Below are 23,553 nucleotides of genomic sequence, written 5' to 3' on the forward strand. Positions count from 1 at the left end.
TGTTGCAGCAACCAAGACAATCAAGAAAAAGTTCCAATTGGTAAAATAAAATAAGTAAAAATAAAAATAGATAAATAAAGATAGAATAAGATAGAATACAATTTAGATATAAATGTTAGATAAATGTACAGAGTGCAGCCGCTGGTAGCACACGCTGTCTACTTTATCTCATTATTACACAGTCGGTGTGATAGTAAGTAATAATAATAAAAAATACATAATATCTTACTTGTATTTTGAGTCCCACAAGCTTGCAGCTGGTACCAACACAACGTCTGCAAGAGAAGCTTCTGAACCCTCACAATGAAAAAAATAGTGAATACTTTCAAACAAATGTTTTTACAGAAGAGGATTGGCACACTGGGAAAAAAAAATAAGGTCAACATTATTATTATTATTATTATTATTATTATTATTATTATTATTATTATTTATTTATTTATTTATTTATTATTATTATTATTATTATTATTATTATTATTATTATGAGAAAAAAAATCTGAATTCTGAGATTAAAGTCAGAATATTGAGGTTATAGTCTGAATTATTCAGAGAAAAAAGTCAGAATTCTAAAATTATAGTCTAAATACTGAGATTAAAGTCAGAATTCTGAGATTAAAGTCTGAATTATTCTGAGAAAAAAGTCAGAATTCTAAGAAAAAAGTCAGAATTCTGAGATTAAAGTCTAAATACTGAGATTAAAGTCTAAATACTGAGATTAAAGTCAGAATTCTGAGATTATAGTCAGAATTATTCTGAGATTAAAGTCGGATTTTTGACTTTTTTCTTATAATAATATTAATATTAATATTAATAATAATAGTAATAATAATAATAAATTCACCTTAATTGTTTTTTTTCCAGTGGGCCTAACCCTCTTCCGTATGTTTTATCTCATTTTGACTGTACTTTTCTTCTTTAGTAAGTCCCCAGATGTAGTGCGCTCCAGGGTTCGCGCCAGCCATGCACCCACATCATGTGATGTTGTTTAACACAGCAGCAACCACAGTCAGAAAGACACTGTGAGGATCAGTGTGTGGAATAAGAGGTTTTAAATACATATGTACAATTCTTCAAGTTCTGGATTTTGGCCTAATATTAATTTGGATGCTTGACTGAATTTAGACATTTTGTGGGGCTGACCTTTTTATGAACATTCGTGTTCTATATTTCTCTTGTAACTCTTAAGGCTAACTAGGTGAGCTCATGTTAGCTCGACAGTACTAACATTCACCCAGGCTGCAGCTCGGGCGCAGATCAGCAGAGCCTCTGAGCCTCAGAGCCGACCATCATTTCCGACAGCCCGTATGGATTTGACGTCGGAATATATTGTTGCTTGATGTTCCAAAAAAGGGGGCCGATTACAGATGATTTCGAGGATGGGGGAACCTTGTGACCTTAAACACTTTATAAAGTGAGTACTTCACAAACCAATCATGTTACTGAGTTTGAAGTTTATTGAAGGTTTGACTGTCTTCCACCTCACAAACATCATTAGCTAGCATGCTAGTAAAGCCGGGTGCTGTGACTCTCTTAAATGGTTCCTACACGTCTACGTAACTCAAAGCCCTGATACTGAATCAATACAGAAGTCTACGAACGAACCCCCACCCCCTTAAGTCGATGAAACTGCAATTAAGAAGACTCCAGGCGTTTCTGACAGATCAGAAATTGATAAAGTAGCCCACAAGTTAACCGCACTGCTAGCTTACGGGCTGCTAGCTATAGTGCGTTTGTTAGCAGCTACAATAGATTCTTATTTTCCCTTATGCATACAAATATTATCATGTACATCTGCTGTGTGTCTTTAAAGGTCGTTAAACTTAACTCATGCTTTAAACTCTAAGCATATTTATGTTTTCTTGACAACAAAACACGGCACAACATGAGCTCTCCTTATCTTTAAAGATGGCCCACGGAAGCTCTCTGTTAGCTTCCCCTAGTTAGCTCAATGTTAGCCGCTTGATATTCTTTATAAGCCAGCCTCGCAGTCGAATAGCTGAACAAATGTCATCCCATGTGCTGATTCGTACGCAAAGACACAATATAGCTGGAGTAGTGAGCAAATTGTAACTCAGAATTTCACAGAATTGGTAGATCCGCATCACATCTACTCGTTTTCACAGTTTAAGAAACATCCTTTTAAAGGCCATGCACCAAGTCGTCCCTCCCGCTCACTCCATGCTTTACTTGGTTTTGCTACTTTGACTCAAACTAGTCACCATGTATGTGAATAAAACTATCAACGTGTGCTTTTCACACTAATCCTCTTTCCCATGCACAGCCTTTGTTTTCACGAGGCCATGATTCGCCTGCCCCATACTCGTCTAATAATGAGATGCATGTTCTCTGTACTCGCTGTGCATCCATGTTTTTCATCTTTTATCATAGACCATGCTAGTTCTATTTTAAAACCACAGGGGAGTGTTACCTTTCATTTTTGTCGTTGCTATTTCAATGCAAGAGCAGGAGAGAGCAACAGACCACCATGCCAAGAAAAGGGAAACCTTTGTTGTACAGCAAATATGAATGTTGGCAACTGGTTTCGGTGGCACATTGCAGCGACATATAACAGGAATACCAGGAAGGGACGACCAGTGGTGGACAGTAACAGAGTAAATGTACTTGAGTACAGTACTTAAGTACATTTTTTGAGTATCTGTACTTTACTTCAGTATTATTTTTGGGGGTGAACTTATTACTTTTACTCTACTAAATTTAGAAGACAATTATTGTACTTTTTACTCCACTACATTTCTATCAGTGCTCTAGTTACTCACTACTTTTGCTTTGAAGTCAGTTCATGAATTTCCTCTCTTTTCTTAAATCTGATCCCTAAGACAGTAACATGGGTTTGTGTAGTTCTGTTTGTCTCAGTGGTTTAGCCGTACCTGTATATCAAACACAGAGCAAATTTCACTCAGATCAGGCAGTTCATTTAGAGGTGGTAATGGTGGCTTTAATTCTCCACCTGAGCACCCATGGTCATATCTTCAGCCCGTGTTAGAGGTTTTTGAAATGAAGAATGATACGTATAGTTTGAAATGTTCTCCCTGTTTCCCACTCTGCACAAACATACAACAATTCACTGTCCAACCTGAGAAAGTGTGTTGAGCTACGTAACATTTGTTTAATTCCAGATGAACATTTCAAACTAAGTTGTCTGTGCTTGGAGTAACTTAGAGTCTGTTTTTATTCCATGGTATAGTTTTTAGAGATTTCAAGTAATGGTTTCTAAATAAACATAATGTAACAGAATGTACTCCTATGTATTCTTGACTGCATTTATGTATTGTGAAAATACAATGTCTTGACATTTTTGAAGAAGTACTTTGAGTACTTCAGTATTTTCTAAAAGCAAGTACTCCAGTACTTTAACTCAAGTAATAATCTGACAGAGCAACTTACACTTGTATTGGAGTAATATTTGACCTGGAGTATCTATACTTTGACTTCAGTAATGAAGCTGTGTACTTTGTAAACCACTGACCACGACAGAGTGCAGATACCTAAACTCTGTCACCAGAAACACTATTACTCACAATATGTTGTATACAAACACAAGTGTATTTTTTCATGTTTAGATCAGACCTCAGATGTTGCTGATGTCAGATGAATAAACTGGCTGAAAACATAACTGTAAGTTGTTTTTGACAGAACAAACCTTGCTCATTGTATTCCCGTCTTCCTATTTCCCTTCAGGTGTGGCGTCACTTTGGTGGGCTCATTTCTCTGATTTGGATTATATTTGGCCAGCAGTGTCTTCAGGCCTACTAATACTCAACGAGTTTCTAAATGGACTCTCTGCTCAAGTCCGAGATCAGGTATGAACAATGCCACTCAGAGTGTTTTGATTTCACAATAATAAGGAAATATAGTTAACAAGCAGATACGGCATGTGCTGCACCTTTTTACTGTTCAGATATTTTGATTTTAAGCTCCTCCAAGACCCATTACCTTTTTTGATTGTTTATGCACTGAATGTTATTTGACATGTACAACATAATTTTATGTGAAAAGTTTAGTCAATAAACTCCTAACTGGCATATGGCTTAACACAAATACAAATACAAATAGACACAAATACCATTGCATTAAAGAGAAAACACTTATCAATTATCTCTTTAAAATTCATAAGAAAGAGAAAAGATGTGTGTGAGGGATTATTTCGGGTTCTGTGTTCTGGTGCTTTAATGAAAATTTCTTTGAACAATAGGCGACCACAGTACTTTGTATTGGAGGTAATATTCAGTTTATTAGCTTCTGGCATGTAAAAGATGTGCATGAGAATACCACAATTGTGGGTAAAATGTTTTGCCAACATAAGGAGTGAACATGTTGGTCGAGTAGGTTCAGGTCTTGTTATTCTAAGCTGGTTTTTAAAGCCCTTGCTTTACAGCAGAATTTCACTGCAGAAATGTCTCCTTTTGAAGGTCACAGAGAAAGGAAAAAAAGAAATCCGGTAGGATTATATGACCTAATTATTGTCCTGCACCCATATTGAGCCTACCCTAAGGAACACAGACACTTTTATAAGACAAAAAAAGAGGAGCAAAAAAACAAATTATTCACCTTTATTACATAAATTAATTCTTCATCTTTGTTCCTCTTTTTGTGCTTCCTTTTTATTTGAATGTAACTGAATTCAAGTTGCTGCTGAAGCTTAACGATATGAATGGGTATGGTTATTTGCTGCTTAGGGACGCCATACATCATTAAAATGTAGCATACTTTTTATTATTATTTTCTTTCAATATTGTCCGTTAACTTGTTCTGAGTTAGCTAAATATGTGAGCGAGTAATCGAGGAGTATCGGCCTGTTTTCATCGTCTATTATTATTTGTTTTTCAGTGGTGTTCTTTATGTTGTGTCATGTAAACAGTAAAGAGCACACAGTGGGAAGCCCACACAGTGTAAAGTAACAATGTACAGTAGTACTCTAGTTTTCGGTCAGGCAGACTTAGCCTAACCTTTGCTATATTCCCGTGAGATCAAATTAGATTCCTGAAAGCGTAGGCCTTTATCTTATGATAGTGAAGTCATGTGATTTTGGAAACCAAAAGAAAGAGCTCAAGCCAAATAATAATGTAAAATGTCTTTAGAGTATGAATTGTGTATTTTAGAAATCATTTAAAAAAGAAAAACGTTAAGTTGTTCGATCAGGTTTGTCACCCTTTACTGTTATTTTGTGCTGTCCAAAGAAAAAAACAGTTTAACACTTCTTAATACCTCAATCATTACCATTCAATGAGTACATTATGAAGTACACTTCCCTTTCATTGTTCTTTCAGAGAAGTAACACATTTTCATTTTGTATTTGGGTGTATTTTTTGTCATCACTTAATTCAGCTATCAGAAGAATCAGGTTTCATGTTTAGAGAAACTGTGTATGAACAGTTAATATGCATATAAATGCAGTCAAAGAAGTACTTCCCCATACTTACTTGACAATCAAATCAATGACATTAACAATGTTAAGCATGTGGCAGAGACACCGGGTGCATCTCAAAGCTCTTAACTTCCATCCTCGCGTTGTTCACTTGCGTCTTAGCCCGAGAAATAACTGACCATGAATATATCTATTCTATCTGTTATGACTCTGTTTCGTTAGACAGTGAATCTGAAACAAACAATCAGATGTAAACCTCAGGAGTGATCCTGTTATTTTAATTTTTATGATTTTGCTTTTATGTTCAGTATTTTGTTGTTTTAAAAACTCACATCAGACACTTTTTAATCTCAGCAGATCACACACCATCAGATGTTTATGATCTGTTTCAGGGCCCCCTTAGTGACTGTTTTAAGGTCCGTCTTTGCTCTGTTATTAAACTCAGCTGATGTTAAGTTTCAGTTAAGTCTGTGCGGCTGCAGCGTCCAATCAGTGAGAGGTATTCGATAAGGGGGCGTGTCTGTCAGAGAAAAGACTTCCGTGAAGTCTGCCATCATGTCTCCTCGATTATCGCTCCTCAGATCAGTCTCCTCGCTCCTCTCTCCTCCAGCAGCGTTAAGAGCTTTGGGACGCAAGTTAAAATGGTGGGTCAATAACTACTTCCGGTTCGGCCGAGGAGAGAGGAGAGTGAAGTTCAGAGCTTTGAGATCATCCCACAGACTATGATATGCCTTTCCTGAGTCAGAAAGTAGTTTTCTCAAATGTCATCCTTTACCTCTTTTATTCTCTATTTAAATGCAAAAAAAAAAAAAGAAAGACAACAAAAAGACAGTTTTAAATTACATTTTATAAATCATGCAGTATCAATTCCAACCTTTCATATAGACCAAAGTGTACTTATTGATAATATAACATGCGTCTTGCATTTTAAGATTTTGGAGAAAAGGGGAGTCAGAGCAGTAGGCAGTGGAAAGAGCATACCCAGTCCTGTTGTAGATTTAAAATAAGTTACAGTCAGGAATGTACACAAAATGTTCAGGGACATATGTAAATCCTGCAAGTTTGCCTTGAGAGTCTTGCTCTCTTATTTACCTTCTTGTAGTTGTATGTGTTTTTGTATGAACCGTGTATTTTGATGTCTATCTTTCCTCTCCTTTTATGCTTCGTGTTACCACAGAGAAGAGGGGAGTGGTGCCTCAGTAAGTATGTTCTTTAACATTAGCATTCTTTAATTACTTTTGCTATGTAACATCTTCTGTAAAGGTTCATGATAGAAAAAAACAGGTGAAAGGCTAATTTGAGCCCTCTCTTATATTGTAGGTGAAGGTGGAGGGCCTATCGAAGGCAGCTCTAATCAAAAGCCTGTCTCCCAGAGTCATGTTATCCAACCATCTCCTGCCTAAAGGGACCAAAATGAAGGTCAACCTGGAAGATCAGGGTCGTCAGAAAGTGTCCTTCAGTTTTGCACCGACCAAGAAGCCACTGCAGAGCCCCTTCTTCGTCCCCCCCAGCCCTGAGAAGCCTATGACTGAACCTCAACCTGCCTTGTCGAGCTCAGACAGAGGGGGGCAGAGTGCAGACAGCAAACCTGAGCATCAGCAGAGACCCACGGTGCCAACATCAACAGCAGAGACACTCTCTCCAACATCAGTCCCTTCAGCTGCTAAACTGAAAATGGACTTAAAAAAGATGCATTTCAAGAAGCAAATTCTCAGTGTCTCTGTTACTGAAGAGTTACCGACCTCTGCTGTGCCAAGTGAGCCACACTCTGCCAGCTTGCAGGTCACGCAAAGTGAAACTGAATTCTCGACACCCCAGCCTCAGAATGCTGTCAGTGTCTGCTCCTCTGAAAATGCACACACTGAAACCTCTGAGACAATAGTAACCACCCCAAGCCTCAAGAAGCAAGCTGCGTCCTCAGGAAAAGATGGAGACAGTTCCAGCAGTGCTGAGCAGGACAGTAAAGAACACAAAAGGAAAACCAGGTCCCAATCTGATAGTGCACCTCCTGGCTCAGAATCTGATGGAGATTCAGCCCAGATGTCTTCCAGTCGCAGATCAGTTGACTCCAAAAGTAAAACAAACTCTGAGAGCAGAGGTAAAGAGGTAAAAAAGTCTTCCTCTGGTTCACATGTGGAGGAAAAAGAAAAAAGTTCCTCAAGGCGTTCAGAAAATCACGAAAGGTCCTCTAGTTACTCCAAATCAGACCGGGATTCTAGACACACATCATCACGCTCATCTAGATCAGACAAAGACCGCAGAAGGTCCAGGTCCAGATCACGGTCTAGATCCAGAGGGTCCAGAACAAGTTCATCTCACTCCAGATCGGAGAGATCCCGAGGTGACAGAGGATCCCGATCTGAAAGGTCGTACTATCACGATTCTGATCGCAGATCACACAGGAGTTCTCCACGCAGAGAGAGGAGACGTTCCCGTTCTCGCACTGACAGAACTCGGGACAGTTCAGATTCTGAGGACGACCACAGGAAGACGAGGACAAGGACAAGTGACTCGAGTAGATCGTCCGCGCATGCAAGCTCACATAAAGAGTCTAAATCATCTTCCTACTCAAAATCTGAAAAGGCCTCTAAATCGTCCGATTCTCCTCATCCCTCAGAGTTGGATAAAAAAATGCAACCGTCAAAATCTGAAAGAACCTCAAGCAAGCGACTGTCAGACTCTGATTCTCAGTGCAAAGGCTCACCAGACATGGACTCCAGTTACCGTAAATCTAGCTCCCATCACAAGTCTGAGACCAGCAGTAAATCCTCTTCTTCCAGTATGCACACCCACTCTCAGACTTACGAGAAACGCCAAAAAAGCAGCTCTAGTGACTCTGAGGCAGATCATAAAGGAAAATCTCAGACCTCTGAAAAATACTCTGGATCTGAGGAGAAATGTCCAAACTACCAAAAGAAAAGCAGTAGGTCCGACTCAAAGCAGACGACACCTTCTAGATCATCTGTGAAAAACGGCGGACAAGATAGACAATCAAGTGACACCTTTCAAAGCCCTGTCAAAGCACCGTCAGTCACAAACACCACAGAGTTATCTATTCTGAGTAAAAAAGAGAAATCTGATTCCCAACAAGGTGCAAATGAACAAAGTATTCTGCATTTGAAAGAGATTGTCTCATGCACTGATAAAAGTCTGCAAGAACTGTCATCTAAGAGGAAAGAAACAAAATCAAGTCTTGAAGTTGAAACAGAAAACGCCTCAGCTATATCCTCGAGTGCCTCGAGTGAAAGCCTACAGCATGTAAATGCCAGCCTGGAAAACTTGACTCAAGTGAAGGATAGCCCTTCTAATAACCGACCACATGTGAAAACATTTGCAGCTGATATAAACTCATTCGGTAGTAACGAAAGTGTAATGTGTAGCCAGGACGAGGAAGTTGTTGGGCCACAGTCCTCGTTTGACCCACACGATGTCCAGCAGAACACTAAATTAGAGGCTGATGAGCTGAGTACAGCTTTAACGCTTAACAAGCAATGTGAGACAAGTGTGCCACTTCAATCCGATTCATCGCGCCTTGAATTTGAGAATCAGCTGACACTCCAACAGCAAAGTATGGATGTTGTTAGAAAGAGCTGCAGCGGCACCAAAAAGTCCAGATGGGATATTGTTGGGCAGGACAACCCGGAGAGTGAACATTTACAGAGGACGCTTTGTGCAGAGAATAAGCCTACTGTAAAGAAATTGATCTCCGTCAAAAATATAGAGCTCTCAAAAGACAATAGTCAACAAGACTCTGAGGTAAACGATATTCATCAGCAAGACAGTGAAACACATTCCAAACTGGTGAGGCAGACAGAGATCTTAGAGCACGAAGTGGACTCTGACAGCATGTCTATGGCTGATAAATACAAAGACCAAAGTGAGCCTTCACAAGCGAGCACCAGCATGGACCACTGTGACTTACAGCGGAGTGTTTCTCCAAAAACAAACACAGGCGAGCCTCTGCACATAAACGAAACATCACAGGTCCTAAAAGCTTCAAACATGCAGAGCTGGAATGGCGATGATCATGAAGAAAATTCAAAGATCAGTGCTCACAAGAGCAAAACGAGTAAGAGAACATCACTTAATCAGGATGCATCAGGAGGGCAGAGTGAGGCCAGTGATAGTGACAACTCAGAGTACGACTCTGATTGCGGCGAGGCTATAAAACGATTGCACTCTGTGGTGGTGGTGCCAAAGAATTCATCCCTAACAATGGACGCACAGGACACAGGAGCTTCCTCATGCACTCCAGTGAATAGTTCAGAACTTCAGAATGCTGACACAGCAGCTGACCTGAATATCAGTGAAGTTCCCAAACAAAGGCAAGAGAGTCCCTTTGCTGCATCTGTGGAAACTAGCGGTCCATGTGTGGGTGTGAACGAGTCATCCAGTAACAGTATGTTGTGTCAGTCCCAGAGTAACATGGTTGATAGCACCAGTCACTTAGAGAGTTCCAGCTTCATCAGTGCCCAGCCTTACATGGCGGCTCACATCAGTGCGCATGGAGGCACCGCAGATCTAACTCAAACTCTTGCTAAACCAGGGCATTATGAGGGGGGGCACAAACAGCATAATGTAAGCAGTCAGGGTGAAAAGATGTATCCCCATTATCGGCATAATGATTTCTCCGGTGCAGATAATATCAATGACAGGAACGGGTTCAACCTGGGTTGGGATTTTTCACAATCAGAACTGCCTAGTAGTACTTACCAGCAGCCTGATAGCAGTCACGAGCCTCAGTTATTGAACACTAAACTCACAGGAACCCCTCCCAAGGAGCAAGCGCACATGCAGAGTAACGCTTGGAACCATGAATCTTCAAATATGCATATTAGCCGAAAACCCTACCTCCTCGTTCATCAGGATCCTGCAGGTGAAATCCATCCCGACTCCCTAACTAATGACCACGACGACTACAGTGAAAAACCATCACACCTCTCTAAAATATCTGTTGAGTGCAGCAGAACAAACACCCCAGGTTCATCAAGCTTTGTGCAAGGCCATGAAATAAGCAGCAACAGCAGGGGCTCTACAGTCCCTGACCCCAACAGGGAAGACGCCTTTAGACCCCACAGAGGCCGTGGCCCTCCTAAGAAAAGGCGTCCCGAGATCGAGTCGGATTCAGATAACGAGGCAGAAGCTGGGCCTGCAGGAAAGAGGGAGCGCCTCGGAGATGTTGACGTCTCCAAGGATAGCCATGTCAAGCCAGAGGTGCAGCGTACAATACTCACTCTGCACGACTTTCGCGACTCCAACAAGTGGAAGGACCATGCCAAGTCTAAGAAGATGCCCCCTTACTTTGACTTGATCGAGGAGAACCTGTATCTAACTGAGAGGTAAGGTGTTGTTGAAGCTGATTAACACAAAACAAAACAAATGTTTGAGCTTGAGCTTTAAAAGGTTCAATGATTTATTGCAGAAAGAAGAGCAAGTCTCATCGAGACATCAAGAGAATGCAATGTGAGTGCCCCGTGCTGCCCAGAGAGGAGCGTTCAAGAGGAGTATATGCATGTGGGGAAGACTGTTTAAACCGGCTGCTGATGATTGAGTGGTAAGTTGATTATTCCAGATAAAAATGGCACTCTGTAAGAACTCACATTTTCAAGGCTACCAGACAACACCTTTTGAATTCCTGACAGTAAAAGCACAATAATTCACATTCAGTGGAAAGATGCAACTACTTTCAAATACTGATTTATCACATTTTTAGACACCTTAGATTCCTATAGCTTAAGAAGTTTGTATATTTAAAGCAGTATTTAAGTTTAACATGATGTGCATGATAACAATCTGCTCACAAAAATATGCAGTTTGCCTTATAAATTTAGCAAATTCAAAGAGTTGAGCTCGTACAAGAAATAACAGCCTGTCAACGTATTAAAAAGTGAGGTGATCCATTCTTCTTTTCACAGCTCCTCGCGGTGTCTGAATGGATCCTACTGCTCTAATCGACGCTTTCAGATGAAACAACACGCTGACTTCGATGTTATCCTCACTGAAGACAAGGGCTGGGGACTCAGGGCAGCTAAAGACCTGATTGCGTAAGACTCTGTTAAATCTTTCTTCTTCTTTTTTTTTTTTTTATAATATATTTGTTGATTTTTTTACAATTATGACAGAGTAATAAACAGATAAGCACACTTAAATAGTTTTGTACATGTAGCAACCAAGCGGCAACCTCCGGTCTAAAATTATGAGTCAATGCTGAAGTGTTAAAAACTGCAGTTCATCGATGATCCGCTTGAGGCTGGCTCCGGAAGTACCGGAAGTCACATACACATGAATGGGAAAAAGCCGATCTTTACAGCAGAAATAAACATGTTTACAGCCTGGTACAAAAGACCAGTGTAGTCTGGATAGCTAATTTCTCGATCGCCACACACTGTACGGGGGGTGAAATTTTTTTTCTAACATGGCAATTTCGAAGATATTGAGATTACTAGTCTTCCAATGAGAGGCACAGCTGACTGTGGGAACACTGTAGCTGTTGGCTAGGAGGCTCAAACTCCACCTCTTTACGACACACTGGCTCCACAGAAGCAATATGGCTCCCGCTGACGATTGGTCTCAAAACAGCGCTTCAGAAACAGATTGGTGACATCACGGATACTACGTACATATTTTATACTGTCTATGGTAGCAACTGAAAAGGACAAACAAATAACTAAATAGATAACGAAAAACAAAAAACAAATGAAGTCAGAAATAATTTGCATATACAACAAGGAGATAATAACCATGAGAAGAAAGAGAAAAATAAATTAAATTACATTAATAAAGAGCAAACAGATAAACAAACAAATAGACAAATAAAAACCCTGATGACCAGTCCCTCCCACCCCAAGACAAGGGCCATAATGCAAAGTAGGAGTTAATAAAAAAAAAAAAAGGAGTACAATACAATCCAAACAAGGCAGCAGTGTATGTCAACATGTGATAGTGCCTGGACATACCAAAAAGTTTGCTATCACTTCACTAACGACTGTCAACTCATGTAGCTCCTGAAATCAGACCAACATTTATCGAAAAGGTGTGGTTTTCTTTTCCCTGTTAAATCTTTCAATACAACACTTAAAGATGGATTTGTAGAATTTAGAATAAATAGGTAGTTGTGGGTTTCTCATGTTGTTCACATCTCTTATCTTCTAAAAGAAGCCTTTTGAACAGGCTGATACTTCTGTTTTCTCACAAAATCTGAATTTGTGTACACTGGCTAACATGACACTGGAATTAAATATTTGTTGTGATGCAGTTGATTGTCATTCTTACAGTTAACGATTCAAGCAGAAGGATTGTCTGATTTGTTTTTATCTTGCAATTTCAGAAACACTTTTGTACTGGAGTACTGTGGGGAGGTGTTAGACCACAAGGAGTTCAAAACCAGGGTGAAAGAATATGCTCGCAATAAGAACATCCATTACTACTTCATGTCCCTGAAAAATAATGAGGTAAGTACTTCCATTACCTAATGCAGTTAATGCTAATATTTAAACTGCAATCTGGTTGAGTGATTATTCTAAAGTGGTTGGTAGATAGATTTGACATTGGATTGTGTCTTTTCAGATCATTGATGCAACACTGAAGGGTAATTGTTCTCGGTTTATGAACCATAGCTGCGAGCCCAACTGTGAGACCCAGAAGGTACTGTGCAAGAGAGAGAGAATTCATTAACACCATCTTAGGTTGATTTACTGGAAGCTTACAAACCTGACGATGACTTTTATCCCATTCCAGTGGACTGTAAACGGCCAGCTTAGAGTTGGGTTCTTCACCACCAAGCCTGTCACAGAAGGAACTGAGCTGACGTTTGATTACCAGTTCCAGAGATATGGGTACTGTTTCTCCCTTCGGTTTACTTTGAGCCAAGTTTTTGCTTAAACACTAATATATATATTCACATAGATGGGCTCCTTATGAGTGGTTATGTAATCTTTGTACTGTCGGATTAGCTGTGATGACATCACCTTTGTTTAATCTTTTTCTGCAGCAAAGAAGCACAGAAATGCTTCTGTGGGGCACCCAGCTGCAGAGGCTTCCTGGGTGGAGAGAACAGAGTTAGTGTTCGGGCAGCTGGAGGGAAGATGAAGAAAGACCGCAGTCGAAAGAGTGCTCTCACCACGGTCAGTTCTCAAAGCCATGTTTCAAAGTGTGTCTTGTCATTTGTTCACACCCAGCAGGGAGCAAGGTTAATGCGGTTACACCTCCACATGAGTCACAGTAATTGAATAAACAAGCTCAAATTTGCATGCATCAATTATCAAGGTTTTTTTTAGCTCTGTGTTGTATGTACACACGAAACAACATCTCTGCTCTAGTTTCTCAAGGAGAACTGTAATGTTTGATGATGTCATCACTTCATCCTTGCATAGGTTGATGAGGAGCTGGAGGCGTTACTGGAGAACGGAGAAGGCCTGTATGATGAGAAACAGGTGGTGTCTCTCTGCAGACTAATGGTCCGAGTGGAAACCATGGAGCAGAAACTCATCTGCCTTAAGCTCATCCAAGTGAGTGTTTACATTCTTCTTCGTTTAATCATTATTTGCTATCATCATTTGCAGTATGTGATAAGAGGGTTTTCGTGTTACGCAGGATACACAGAATCCATCATGCCTGAAGCAGTTCCTGGACCATCATGGGCTGTCTTTGCTGTGGATCTTCATGGTGGAGATTTCTGAAGCTAAAGGGAACAGCGCCAATAACATCAAACTGCAGTCAGAGGTGATAAAAGTCATACGTTTTGCATTACAGTAACACAGTGTTTTGTCATTCCTCTGAAGTCACTATAAAGTTAGAAATCATCAGAGCCTGTGTAGCTATTTATGGTCCGTTCACTGATATTCTTTTCTTTTAACAGATTCTGAGGACCTTAGCTGTGCTGCCTATCTCTACTAAGAACATGCTGGAGGAGAGCAGAATCTTGACCTTCATTCAGCGATGGGCCCAGACAAAAAGTCTCCCTCAGCCTACGGAGATGGATGGTTACTCCAGCGAGAACACCTCCCGTGCTCAGACCCCCCTCAACACTCCTGATGGTTCTTCCCACAAACTGGGACCAGAACTTGAAGGGGACTCTTCCAAACCTGCCGTGTACCGCCGCCTTAAAATCATCAGTGAAAACAGTCTGGATAGTGCGCTTTCTGACGCTAGCAAAGCATCTGACGGGAAGGAGGAAGATGAAGAGGACGATGATGAGGACGAAGATGAATCCTCACACGAAGGCAAGCAGGTGAAGGCAGACCCTGAGTGTGAAGCTGCTGATCCAACGAAAGTGTTGATGGAAGAGCCGGTAAAAGAGGAGAAGCAGGAAGAGACGGATATAAATTTAAGCAGTCAGCATCAAACTCAAAGTGATGAGGTGGAAGAAAAAGTTGAGGTGGAGGTGGATTTGGAGAAGGAACCTGAAGTGAAAGAGGACAACAGCGAGGGTCAGACAAACGAGGAGCCAAGTGAAAAACAGGAGAGTGAGGAGGAGCAGACTGGTCAGGAAGTGACAGAAAACACTGAACTGGAAGGAGACCAGCCCCTCGTTAAAGTTCAGGAGTCAGAGAGTGAGTCTGTGAAAACGGATGAAACTGATCCTCCTCTTGAGCAGTCCTTAGAGAATATAGAAACCCAGGTAGATATACTAGAAGATCCTCCTCCACCACCACCTCCTCCTCCTCCTCCACCTCCTCGTGACAGTGATGCGAAACCTGGTGAATCCACCAATGATCCTGCTCTAACTGTCGAAATCATAGAAGTTAGTATACCCTCTGAAGTCATAGCGCCCCCTGTGGACCCCTCAGTGATGGGGACGCCTTCTCAGGACGAGGAGGAAGGTGTCTCAGATGTGGAGAGTGACAGGAGTCAGGAGACCCAACTCAGTTCTCTGGACATTAGTGGCATGGCTGCCCGGCTTCTGGACAGCTGGAAGGATCTGAAGGTGAGCTTAAGAAACAATACATTTTAAAGGAAGACATTGTCAATCATGCTTTTTTGTTTTTCTGTTTTCAAGATATTGTTTGGCTTAAAAGTTGTTCTTGACTTTTCAGGAGGTGTACAGAATACCAAAGAAGAAGGAGGTGGAGAAGGAAACAAGTGGTAAGTTTAGTCAATAATGATTGTCTGCATTCATTCTGTTTGCTTTGAATGTTACTGATCAGATTTTCTCACAGATCGTAGCCGAGATCGAGACACAGCTCTGACTCCACGCAGAACTTCTGGGAGTCGAGAACGTGAAAGGGAGCGAGACAAGGAGAGGGAACGAGACAGAGACAGAGACAGAGACAGAGACAGAGATCGAGAACGAGAACGAGATCGAGATCGAGAACGAGACAGAGACCGTGACAGAGACCGTGACAGAGACCGTGACAGAGACCGAGATTATGACAGAGACAGAGACCGAGACTGGGACAGGGAGAGAGACCGAGAACGTGAGCGGGACAGAGACCGGGACCGGGACCGTGACCGTGACCGAGGCTCTGACAAAACTCCACGCAGCACTGAAAGACGAAGGAGACGCTCCACATCACCTCCATCCTTATCCTACGAGAGGAGCCGACGCACTGAGGAACGGTAAGGAGGCTTGTGACGAGGGGAACATCTTGGTGAGGGTCTTAGAAGTTCAGCTGTTGTTGATGGTCAACTTTTCGTTTTGTGTGTGGTTGTCTTGGTTTATTAAGGTTCGACTCATCAAACAGCAACAAGACACCGAGGGGAGTTGCTGGCAAGGAGCGCAACAAGCTGTCCACAGAGGAGCGTAGAAAGCTGTTTGAGCAGGAGGTTGCTCAGCGTGAAGCTCAGAAACAGCAACAACTTCAACAACAGCAGCAGCAGCAGCAACAACAGCAGCAACAACAGCAGCAGCAACAGCAGCAGCAGCAGCAGCAGCTTCAGACTCTGGCTTATGACCCTACTCTTGCCTATGCCTCCAGCCCTGGCTTCATCACATACCCTCCTGGATATCCCATACAGACCTTTGTTGATCCCACCAACCCCAACGCAGGCAAAGTCCTGCTGCCCACTCCTCCAGTTGATCCCAACATAAACTATGAACAGACGCCTCTTATCACAGACCTGGGACTTACCTCTCCATCCTCCACTTCCCAGACCACTCCAGTTTCTAACCTCCCTCAGCACATCCCTACCACCAACCTCACCACCGGAGACCCTCAGCAGTACGCTCAGCCCACCATAGGAACCCAGGACGCGGGTGTAGCTGTTCTCTCTGTGCCGGCCCAGACGGCTGCCCAGGTGCAGGGTCAGCAGAGCTACACCACTCTCTGGGATCCCACTACTCAGCAGGCAGTGACGGTGCAGACGCAGCCCGCACAGCAGTATGCGGCCGCCCCAGCACCGCCGCAGACGCAGACAGCCATCTATTACCAGGGTCAGCCATGCCAAACCATCTACAGCATCCCCACCGCATACCCTCAGGCCAACACTCCCGTTATACAGGTAGGGCTCCATGAAAAAAGACTAAATATTATCATAATTGAAAAAGATTGTGGTCTAACTGACCTGATATATTACAGATGTGGTCAAGTTAGTGCAAGACTGCACAGCTCAAATGCAATGCTGCCTTTTCTTTCCTCACATTTCCTCACTTCTTTCTGCAAATTTTTGGTCCAATGTGTGTTTATTATTATTTGACAGTGCATTATAAGTCAGCAAATACTGAACACACAACAACTGATTTCTTAAAGTCACGAGTAACCGTCTGATGTGGTTGTATTTTTTGTTTCCAAAGGCGTACACTGAACCCACAGCCAGCTACCTGCACAGCCAGCCTGTGTATCCTGGTCATCAGCAGGGAGTGGTGGTGCAGCAGGGAGGCACAGTTACCACCATTGTGACATCCCAAACTGTACAACAGGTAACATAAACACACGCACTGCTCCGTCTTTACAGCACCACGATATTATGAAGGAGGGGGTACGAATTCATGAGAAGCATGATTTTACCTTGAAGAGTTACTGTTTCAAAGGGTGAAACAGGCAACTGAAATGTCCTCTTTTCAAGGTGCATTTCGACTAAGAGTTCCGGGGTCTTTCAGCCCCCAGAACTACTTTCCCCTGAACTAAAAGGATCCTGTGCCCCCATTGTTGTCTGCGTTTCGACCGCGGACCGAAGTCCCGGATAGATTGTGCAAATCAGGCCAGTGACGTATGTAGGGGGAAAAAAAAGTAAATGCACTACACCACCAGACCAGTAGAGGGCAGTAAAACAAAGATGAAGGCCATTCATCACAGATGACACCATAGAAGCAGATGGACAGGCAGGTATCATTATGAGCAACACAACAGTTAGCCTGTTAGCATTTGAAGAGACTCAGCTGGCGCTGTTTTAGATGGTGCTATATTTCATCACAGATGGATTCACTGAATCAACACGAGAGGAGATAAGCAGGAGTAGCAAAAACGTTTCAACACGGCCTTAAACTCTTTTTAACTCAAAAAGCCGTGGCAGAAATCGCCGGTGTTTTGGTTTAACCGCGACCCTGTTTACTGCCGACTTTCAGCCGGATGCATCCCTCATAAACGTCTTTAGACGATCATTAAATATCTGATGAGGATATTGAATCTTAAAACTCACTCTGTGTTTCAACAACTGTGTAAACTCCACAAACACTTACATTCAGCTGAAGGCCTCTAGATTACAGGGTCACTTTTAAAACCTTAACACCGGGAGAGACGGGAAGACTACTGTTACAAGCTGCTAAATCAAGTGAATCACAGCTTCTTCTTTTGAAAAGTACACACACATACAAAACAGATAGAACAAAGGAAAGAAAGAGAAATCAAGTGAATCACAGATGTGTGTGATGTTATTGTGGACAACGGGCGGAATAAACACACTGCGGTTAATCTACCAATCAGACACATTCAGCATGGCAGGCCCTGCCCCCCAAAAGCCCCGGGGCCTTTGAAAAGTACTACGCCCCAAGCAGGGGCTTTTTAGGGGGGAGATTATCTACCCCTGAATTACTTTTTCACTCTGGGTCCGTCGGTCGAAATGCACGTAGTTCCGGTAAAGTTCCTCTGGTCGAGAAACGCCTTTAGGGATAGAGGAATGTGTGTTGTGCTTCTTTGTTTCTGAGAGAACCCTCTTTCTTAGAGTGGCCACAAGAGGGTGTTATATATCTAAATTACCCAACTCTAAAATGCTGCAATATGTTGGTCCGGTGACAAAGTGTCTTTTTAAGATGTGTTTGAATTGAGAACAAACAAAGGAAATGGCTTGATGGTCTCCATGTGTTCGAAGAAAAAACTAAATGCAATCATGTGTAACTCTGAAATACTTTTGGGTTCTTAAAAGACAACTCCTCTTCTAGAACAAAACAAAGCAAAGTTCTAGGTACTAAAGCCACATGGATTTTCTGCTAATGCTTATTTTCTATTTCTTCTTCTCTGCAGGAAATGATTGTTCCCAACAATGTGATAGACCTGCCTCCTCCCTCTCCCCCCAAAGCCAAAACTATTGTCCTACCTCCTAACTGGAAAGTCGCTCGAGACCCTGAGGGCAAGATTTACTACTACCACATTACGACGAGGTTGGTACCATTGTGTATGTGTTTGTGGAACGTGTGCTCCAGCCTCTTGAAACCCCCTGTATGTATACCTATCTGAGACCCCTTCCTTCTGTGCATTAGGCAAACACAGTGGGACCCTCCAACCTGGGAAGGAGGCAGCGACAACACTAGTGTTGACCATGAGTCTGAGATGGACCTGGGAACACCCACCTATGATGAGAATCCTTCCAAGGTGAGCTTGTAGCTCAAGGTGTTTTTGTTTTTTTTGAATTCTTTATTTTTGTTATTGGACAGCAGTTTGTTGTACAGAGCACTGACATATAAAAGAGAGAATAATGTTAATTTCCTCTGCAGTCCTCCGTTTTTAAAGATTATTAGAACTAAATACAACCTGAGTGAGCCAGAAGCATTTCAGGGAGAGATAAGTGACAGAAAATCACATTAAGAAAAAAACAGAAAACAAAAAAACACATGTAATTAGCTAAGACAAGACAGCATCACCGGGCCCTTGAATGGTATCATCCACAAAATCTGTCTGTAGGGATTTTACATACTTAGTCCACTTGGTCCAGAGTTTAATAAATACATTCTTCTGAAGTCGTAAACAGAAAGTAATCCTTTTCATAACATAAATATCATTTACTAAGCTCAAGGTGTTTTGAAAGTGTTGCATATGTATACTTGTAAACTTTGCAGAGTTGTTAAAAAAGAGAAACCGACTCTCTCATTTCAGAATAGAAGAGTAGAAAGTATCCTCTTCACGTCTTCATCTCTTTCCCAGAAAGCTTTTGCTTGGATGCAAAACATGATTACAGTGTTTGTTCCTTGAAGTAATTGAAGATGCTACAGCAGTGATTACTTTCAGCTGTGTCTCTGAGAAGGGATAAAAAACCTCAGCAGGACACCATATTTACAGAGTATTATGACCTCACCAATAACTCCTCCTCCTCGTAAAATGGCTTCATCAGAATCGACATGGAGACAAAGAATTAAAGTGAGAATCCACTCACCCCACCCCCTGCTCAGCTGTCTGTCCCTCTGCCTCAAGGCTGAAGGAGAGGGATGGCTCAGCTCATCTCTTCTTCCTCTGCCTCGTTTGTTTTCCCCTCTTCATTTTAACTCTGACTTTGAGGATAATCGAAGACATCTGGGAGACCCAGCATTCATTTAATTGTGGTTTCTTTTATTATAGTGCAGCAACACAAGTGTTTCTTTTGTCTCTTTTTTAAAAGAGGGAACAGAGATGAAATCGCACTAAATACTGAGTGGAACAGTGCATGTTTTCCATGCAATGTTTCCCGCCAAGAACAGCTACATGGTCACGGACCATTTCCCATCATGTATTTATACTGTGGTGGTGTTCGCATCCAGCATTTGACACAACAACACATACTTGTAGACTTGTGATGCATGTGAGAACGCTGATCCTCGATCGCTGGTGTGACATGTATTTGAGTGAATTTGTCGTGCTTGCTTTTGATCTTCACCCCTCTGTTGTGGGTATGGGCAGTCAGCTGTTGTCTGCCTGCCTTTATTGTTGAAGGCTGGGGCCGAAGAGGCAGCATCCTGCCAGGATATCCCTGCTTTGTGTCAAGTAGCTGGTGAGCAGGTGCTGTTTGATGCCCCTCTGACCTTGATAACTACTGTTTTGCGGACAGTTGCCATGTTTGTTTGAGCTGATGCACAGGTGTGGGACACTGAATGTGATGATAGAAATGACTCTGCTGAATTATGTCAGAAAGAGATGATCAAGCTGCGATCCACTCTAGCTAAGTAGTCTGACAAAGAAGGAGAATTTGAGTTGAGTAAGCTTGTGGCAAGTAACAGCTGCAAAGCAAGAATTTATGATTTGAAAACAAGTGTATTAATCATTTCATTTTTGTCACAGTTCTCCACCAAGACCGCTGAAGCAGACACTTCTAGTGAACTGGCTAAGAGGAGTAAGGAGACGTTTCGCAAAGAGGTACGTTCATGAGTCAACATTGATTGCAGCAATGTAATTTAAGTCTGAATGTTCTAGTTGTTCAAACCTCTACAACTGTACTTGTGTGGAAGTGTACACTGTCATGCCAATTCTGCAAGTGTTCATTCATTTTCACACTTCTCTTCTCGTGTCTTTCTGTGTGCGTGTGTGTGTGTGTGTGTGTGTGTGTGTGTCTGTGTGTGTGTTGCTCAGATGTCCCAGTTCATCGTGACTTGTCTAAATCCTTATCGTAAGCCGGACTGCAAACTTGGACGCATCAGTAACACAGAAGATTTCAAACACCTGGCTAGAAAGGTAAGATTAAATACTGAGCCTCTTTTTACAGGCACACCGTTTAAGCCTGCATTAATTCTGGAAGCTTTGATCCATCCCTCCGACCTCTGTGTGGTCAGAGCACAGTGAAAACATCGGTCGGCTTTGGACTTAAAAGGAAAAAGTTGTTGCAGTTTTCCCTCAAACTCAACAGTTGAGCTCTCATGATTTCTCTCTCCAGCAAAGTTGTTTTGTCTCTGAAAGGGGCGAGGAACACATTTGACATGTACACTCATTTCTCTCTCTGAGTACTTCTCAGTCCGAGTTTCTTCAAAGGGAAGCGTTCTGTTATTCTACTGTGCTGGTGGGTCGCTGACTTGTTGTTGTAGGGAGTGGTTTGCATGAGTGCCACTCGGACATACCAGGGCAGTGAGGACATGGGCATAATTAACAGCAAGACTAGTTTGACGTGTCTCATTTGAGATGTTATGTTGTATTGTCTGAAACCAAAAAAGGACAAAAGCCTCTCAAGATAACTGACCATTTAACTGTTCTACCTCCTCTGAGATTTACTCAGAGATGAGATTTTACTTTAGTCTGGTGACAGTGACATCTGTTCCTTTTCCTCATCTCTGCTCTTTCTTCCAGCTTACTCACGGAGTCATGAACAAGGAATTAAAAGCATGCAAGAATCCCGAGGACCTGGAGTGTAATGAAAATGTGAAGCACAAGACTAAGGAGTACATCAAGAAGTACATGCAGCGATTCGGCTCAGTGTACAGACCTAAAGAGGACACAGAGGTGTACTAACATTGAAGGCCACACTTGCTCTGCGCTGACACTGAGAAGCACAGATCTGACGTTCCATTCGCCCCTTCTTGTACACACTGGTCAGCCTGAACCGTGAAGAAGTTTCTCATACATAGTTCTTAAAAATTGCACTGCTGTCGCCCAAGAAGCTCTCCGGGCCCAGTGGATGGAGAAGGAGCCGTCTCTAGAGACTGTCAGAGACTCATGCGGCCCCTGAGCGAGCCCTAACCTCAAGGTCAGATGGGTGCAGTGCTTTGGAAAGATGACACTGAGGGGTGCTACAGAAACTTTCACTGACTGTTTGATTTTAAGCATTTCATTTTTCCATGTGTGGCTCTTAAAAGTTCCTGAGATGATCTACTCTATTCCACTTTTTAATCTCTCCTAGCGCTGAACCGGAATCAGCTCTCGATTTCAGATTCATCAGAGCGACTTTTGTTATTTTTACTGGCCCTGACAGAACAGTCCGGCCCTTTCTCCCCTTCTCACTTCCCTTTTTCTTGTGCACGCTTCAACCCCCCTGTCACGGACTCTGTATCTGGTGCTGCTTTTAACTGAGCTGTGGAGGTCCAAGCTTCCACTCCTCAAACCCTGCCTTCTCAACCACAAGACTTTGGAGCCTCTGTTGTTTTATGAATGCATGATGTAGGCTGAGGTCAGCGTGGTATCCTTTATGGAAATTCCTACTTTTTCCATGTCTCCTGCTTCAACTAATATGCCCTCACTGGGATGAGCTTTCACTCATAACACACTTAGGGATCAGCCAATAACCAGCAGATTGGCAATGGCATAAGAGAACGACATTTCCATGTCTTTTATCAATTTGTGTATAATAACGGGAGCAGGGTTTGAATGCTTTGTTTGATGTGCTGTTTAGCTTTGTATCCGTTTTTTCCCCGTTTCCTGTTCAGCCGCTCCCCTAACTCAATCCACCCTGTTTCCTCTTCTTACCAAGATGATGTTGAGCATTGCAGTTTTAACAGTTTCTAATCATCTTGTGAGTTCTTGTTCTTTTATCATTTATATGTTCTAGTGAGACTGTAGAGACACTTAGGCTGGCCTTGCTACACATTAATTTCCAGGATTTCTTTCTCAGTTGTCAAGGTGGTCTCGTTAGCATTAGGTCACGGTTTGTTGCAGCCTATCAAATTGCAGTAAACAAAAGTTCCAACATATGTACATTGCTTTATGTGAATATATTGAATAATAGTTTTGGGAATGTTTAAATAAGCAGACACTTTGTTAAAGGACTATCATTACATGATTGAAAGTGTAAATAATGTGTAAAATCACCAAAAGCTGTATGCAGGAGAGTCGGGTCAGGGAGCACAGTGAGCCCGCCCATCCTCACCAGCTCAGCACTCCTGATGCAGCTCCCACATCGCAGTCAAACTTAGGTTGCAGCTGACTCACAGCCCTCTATTTTATTTTAGCGGTGGGGGAGATTATAATATGTTTCTTTTTTGTTTGTTTGTTTTTGTTTATTATTTTTCTATGTACAAAGTAAGTTTCACCCTACTCTACTGTAAGTATTGTGTAAGCACATTGTCATACCGAGTGTACAAACATTTTAAAGATAATAAAAATTTTTGTAAAATTAATAAA

At 42.0% G+C, this 23,553-nt stretch overlaps 1 protein-coding gene across 1 annotated transcript; it reads left to right on the forward strand.

Annotated features, from left to right (window-relative positions):
* The first annotated feature begins 949 nt into the window (after positions 1 to 949).
* On the forward strand, positions 950 to 23,553 carry setd2 (SET domain containing 2, histone lysine methyltransferase). Its single transcript, XM_034697174.1, has 22 exons — positions 950 to 1,414; positions 3,703 to 3,824; positions 6,567 to 6,588; positions 6,710 to 10,728; positions 10,812 to 10,943; positions 11,305 to 11,433; positions 12,717 to 12,840; positions 12,956 to 13,033; positions 13,127 to 13,224; positions 13,380 to 13,512; positions 13,762 to 13,896; positions 13,982 to 14,110; positions 14,247 to 15,314; positions 15,424 to 15,472; positions 15,547 to 15,946; positions 16,054 to 16,828; positions 17,121 to 17,246; positions 18,787 to 18,923; positions 19,023 to 19,134; positions 20,791 to 20,865; positions 21,079 to 21,180; positions 21,787 to 23,553. Exons 2-22 carry the CDS (start codon positions 3,796 to 3,798, stop codon positions 21,946 to 21,948), a joined length of 8,034 nt encoding a protein of 2,677 aa, XP_034553065.1. The 5' UTR covers positions 950 to 1,414; positions 3,703 to 3,795; the 3' UTR covers positions 21,949 to 23,553.

Source organism: Notolabrus celidotus, chromosome 12, assembly GCF_009762535.1.
Source record: "Notolabrus celidotus isolate fNotCel1 chromosome 12, fNotCel1.pri, whole genome shotgun sequence".
In the NCBI taxonomy this organism is placed as follows: domain Eukaryota; kingdom Metazoa; phylum Chordata; class Actinopteri; order Labriformes; family Labridae; genus Notolabrus; species Notolabrus celidotus.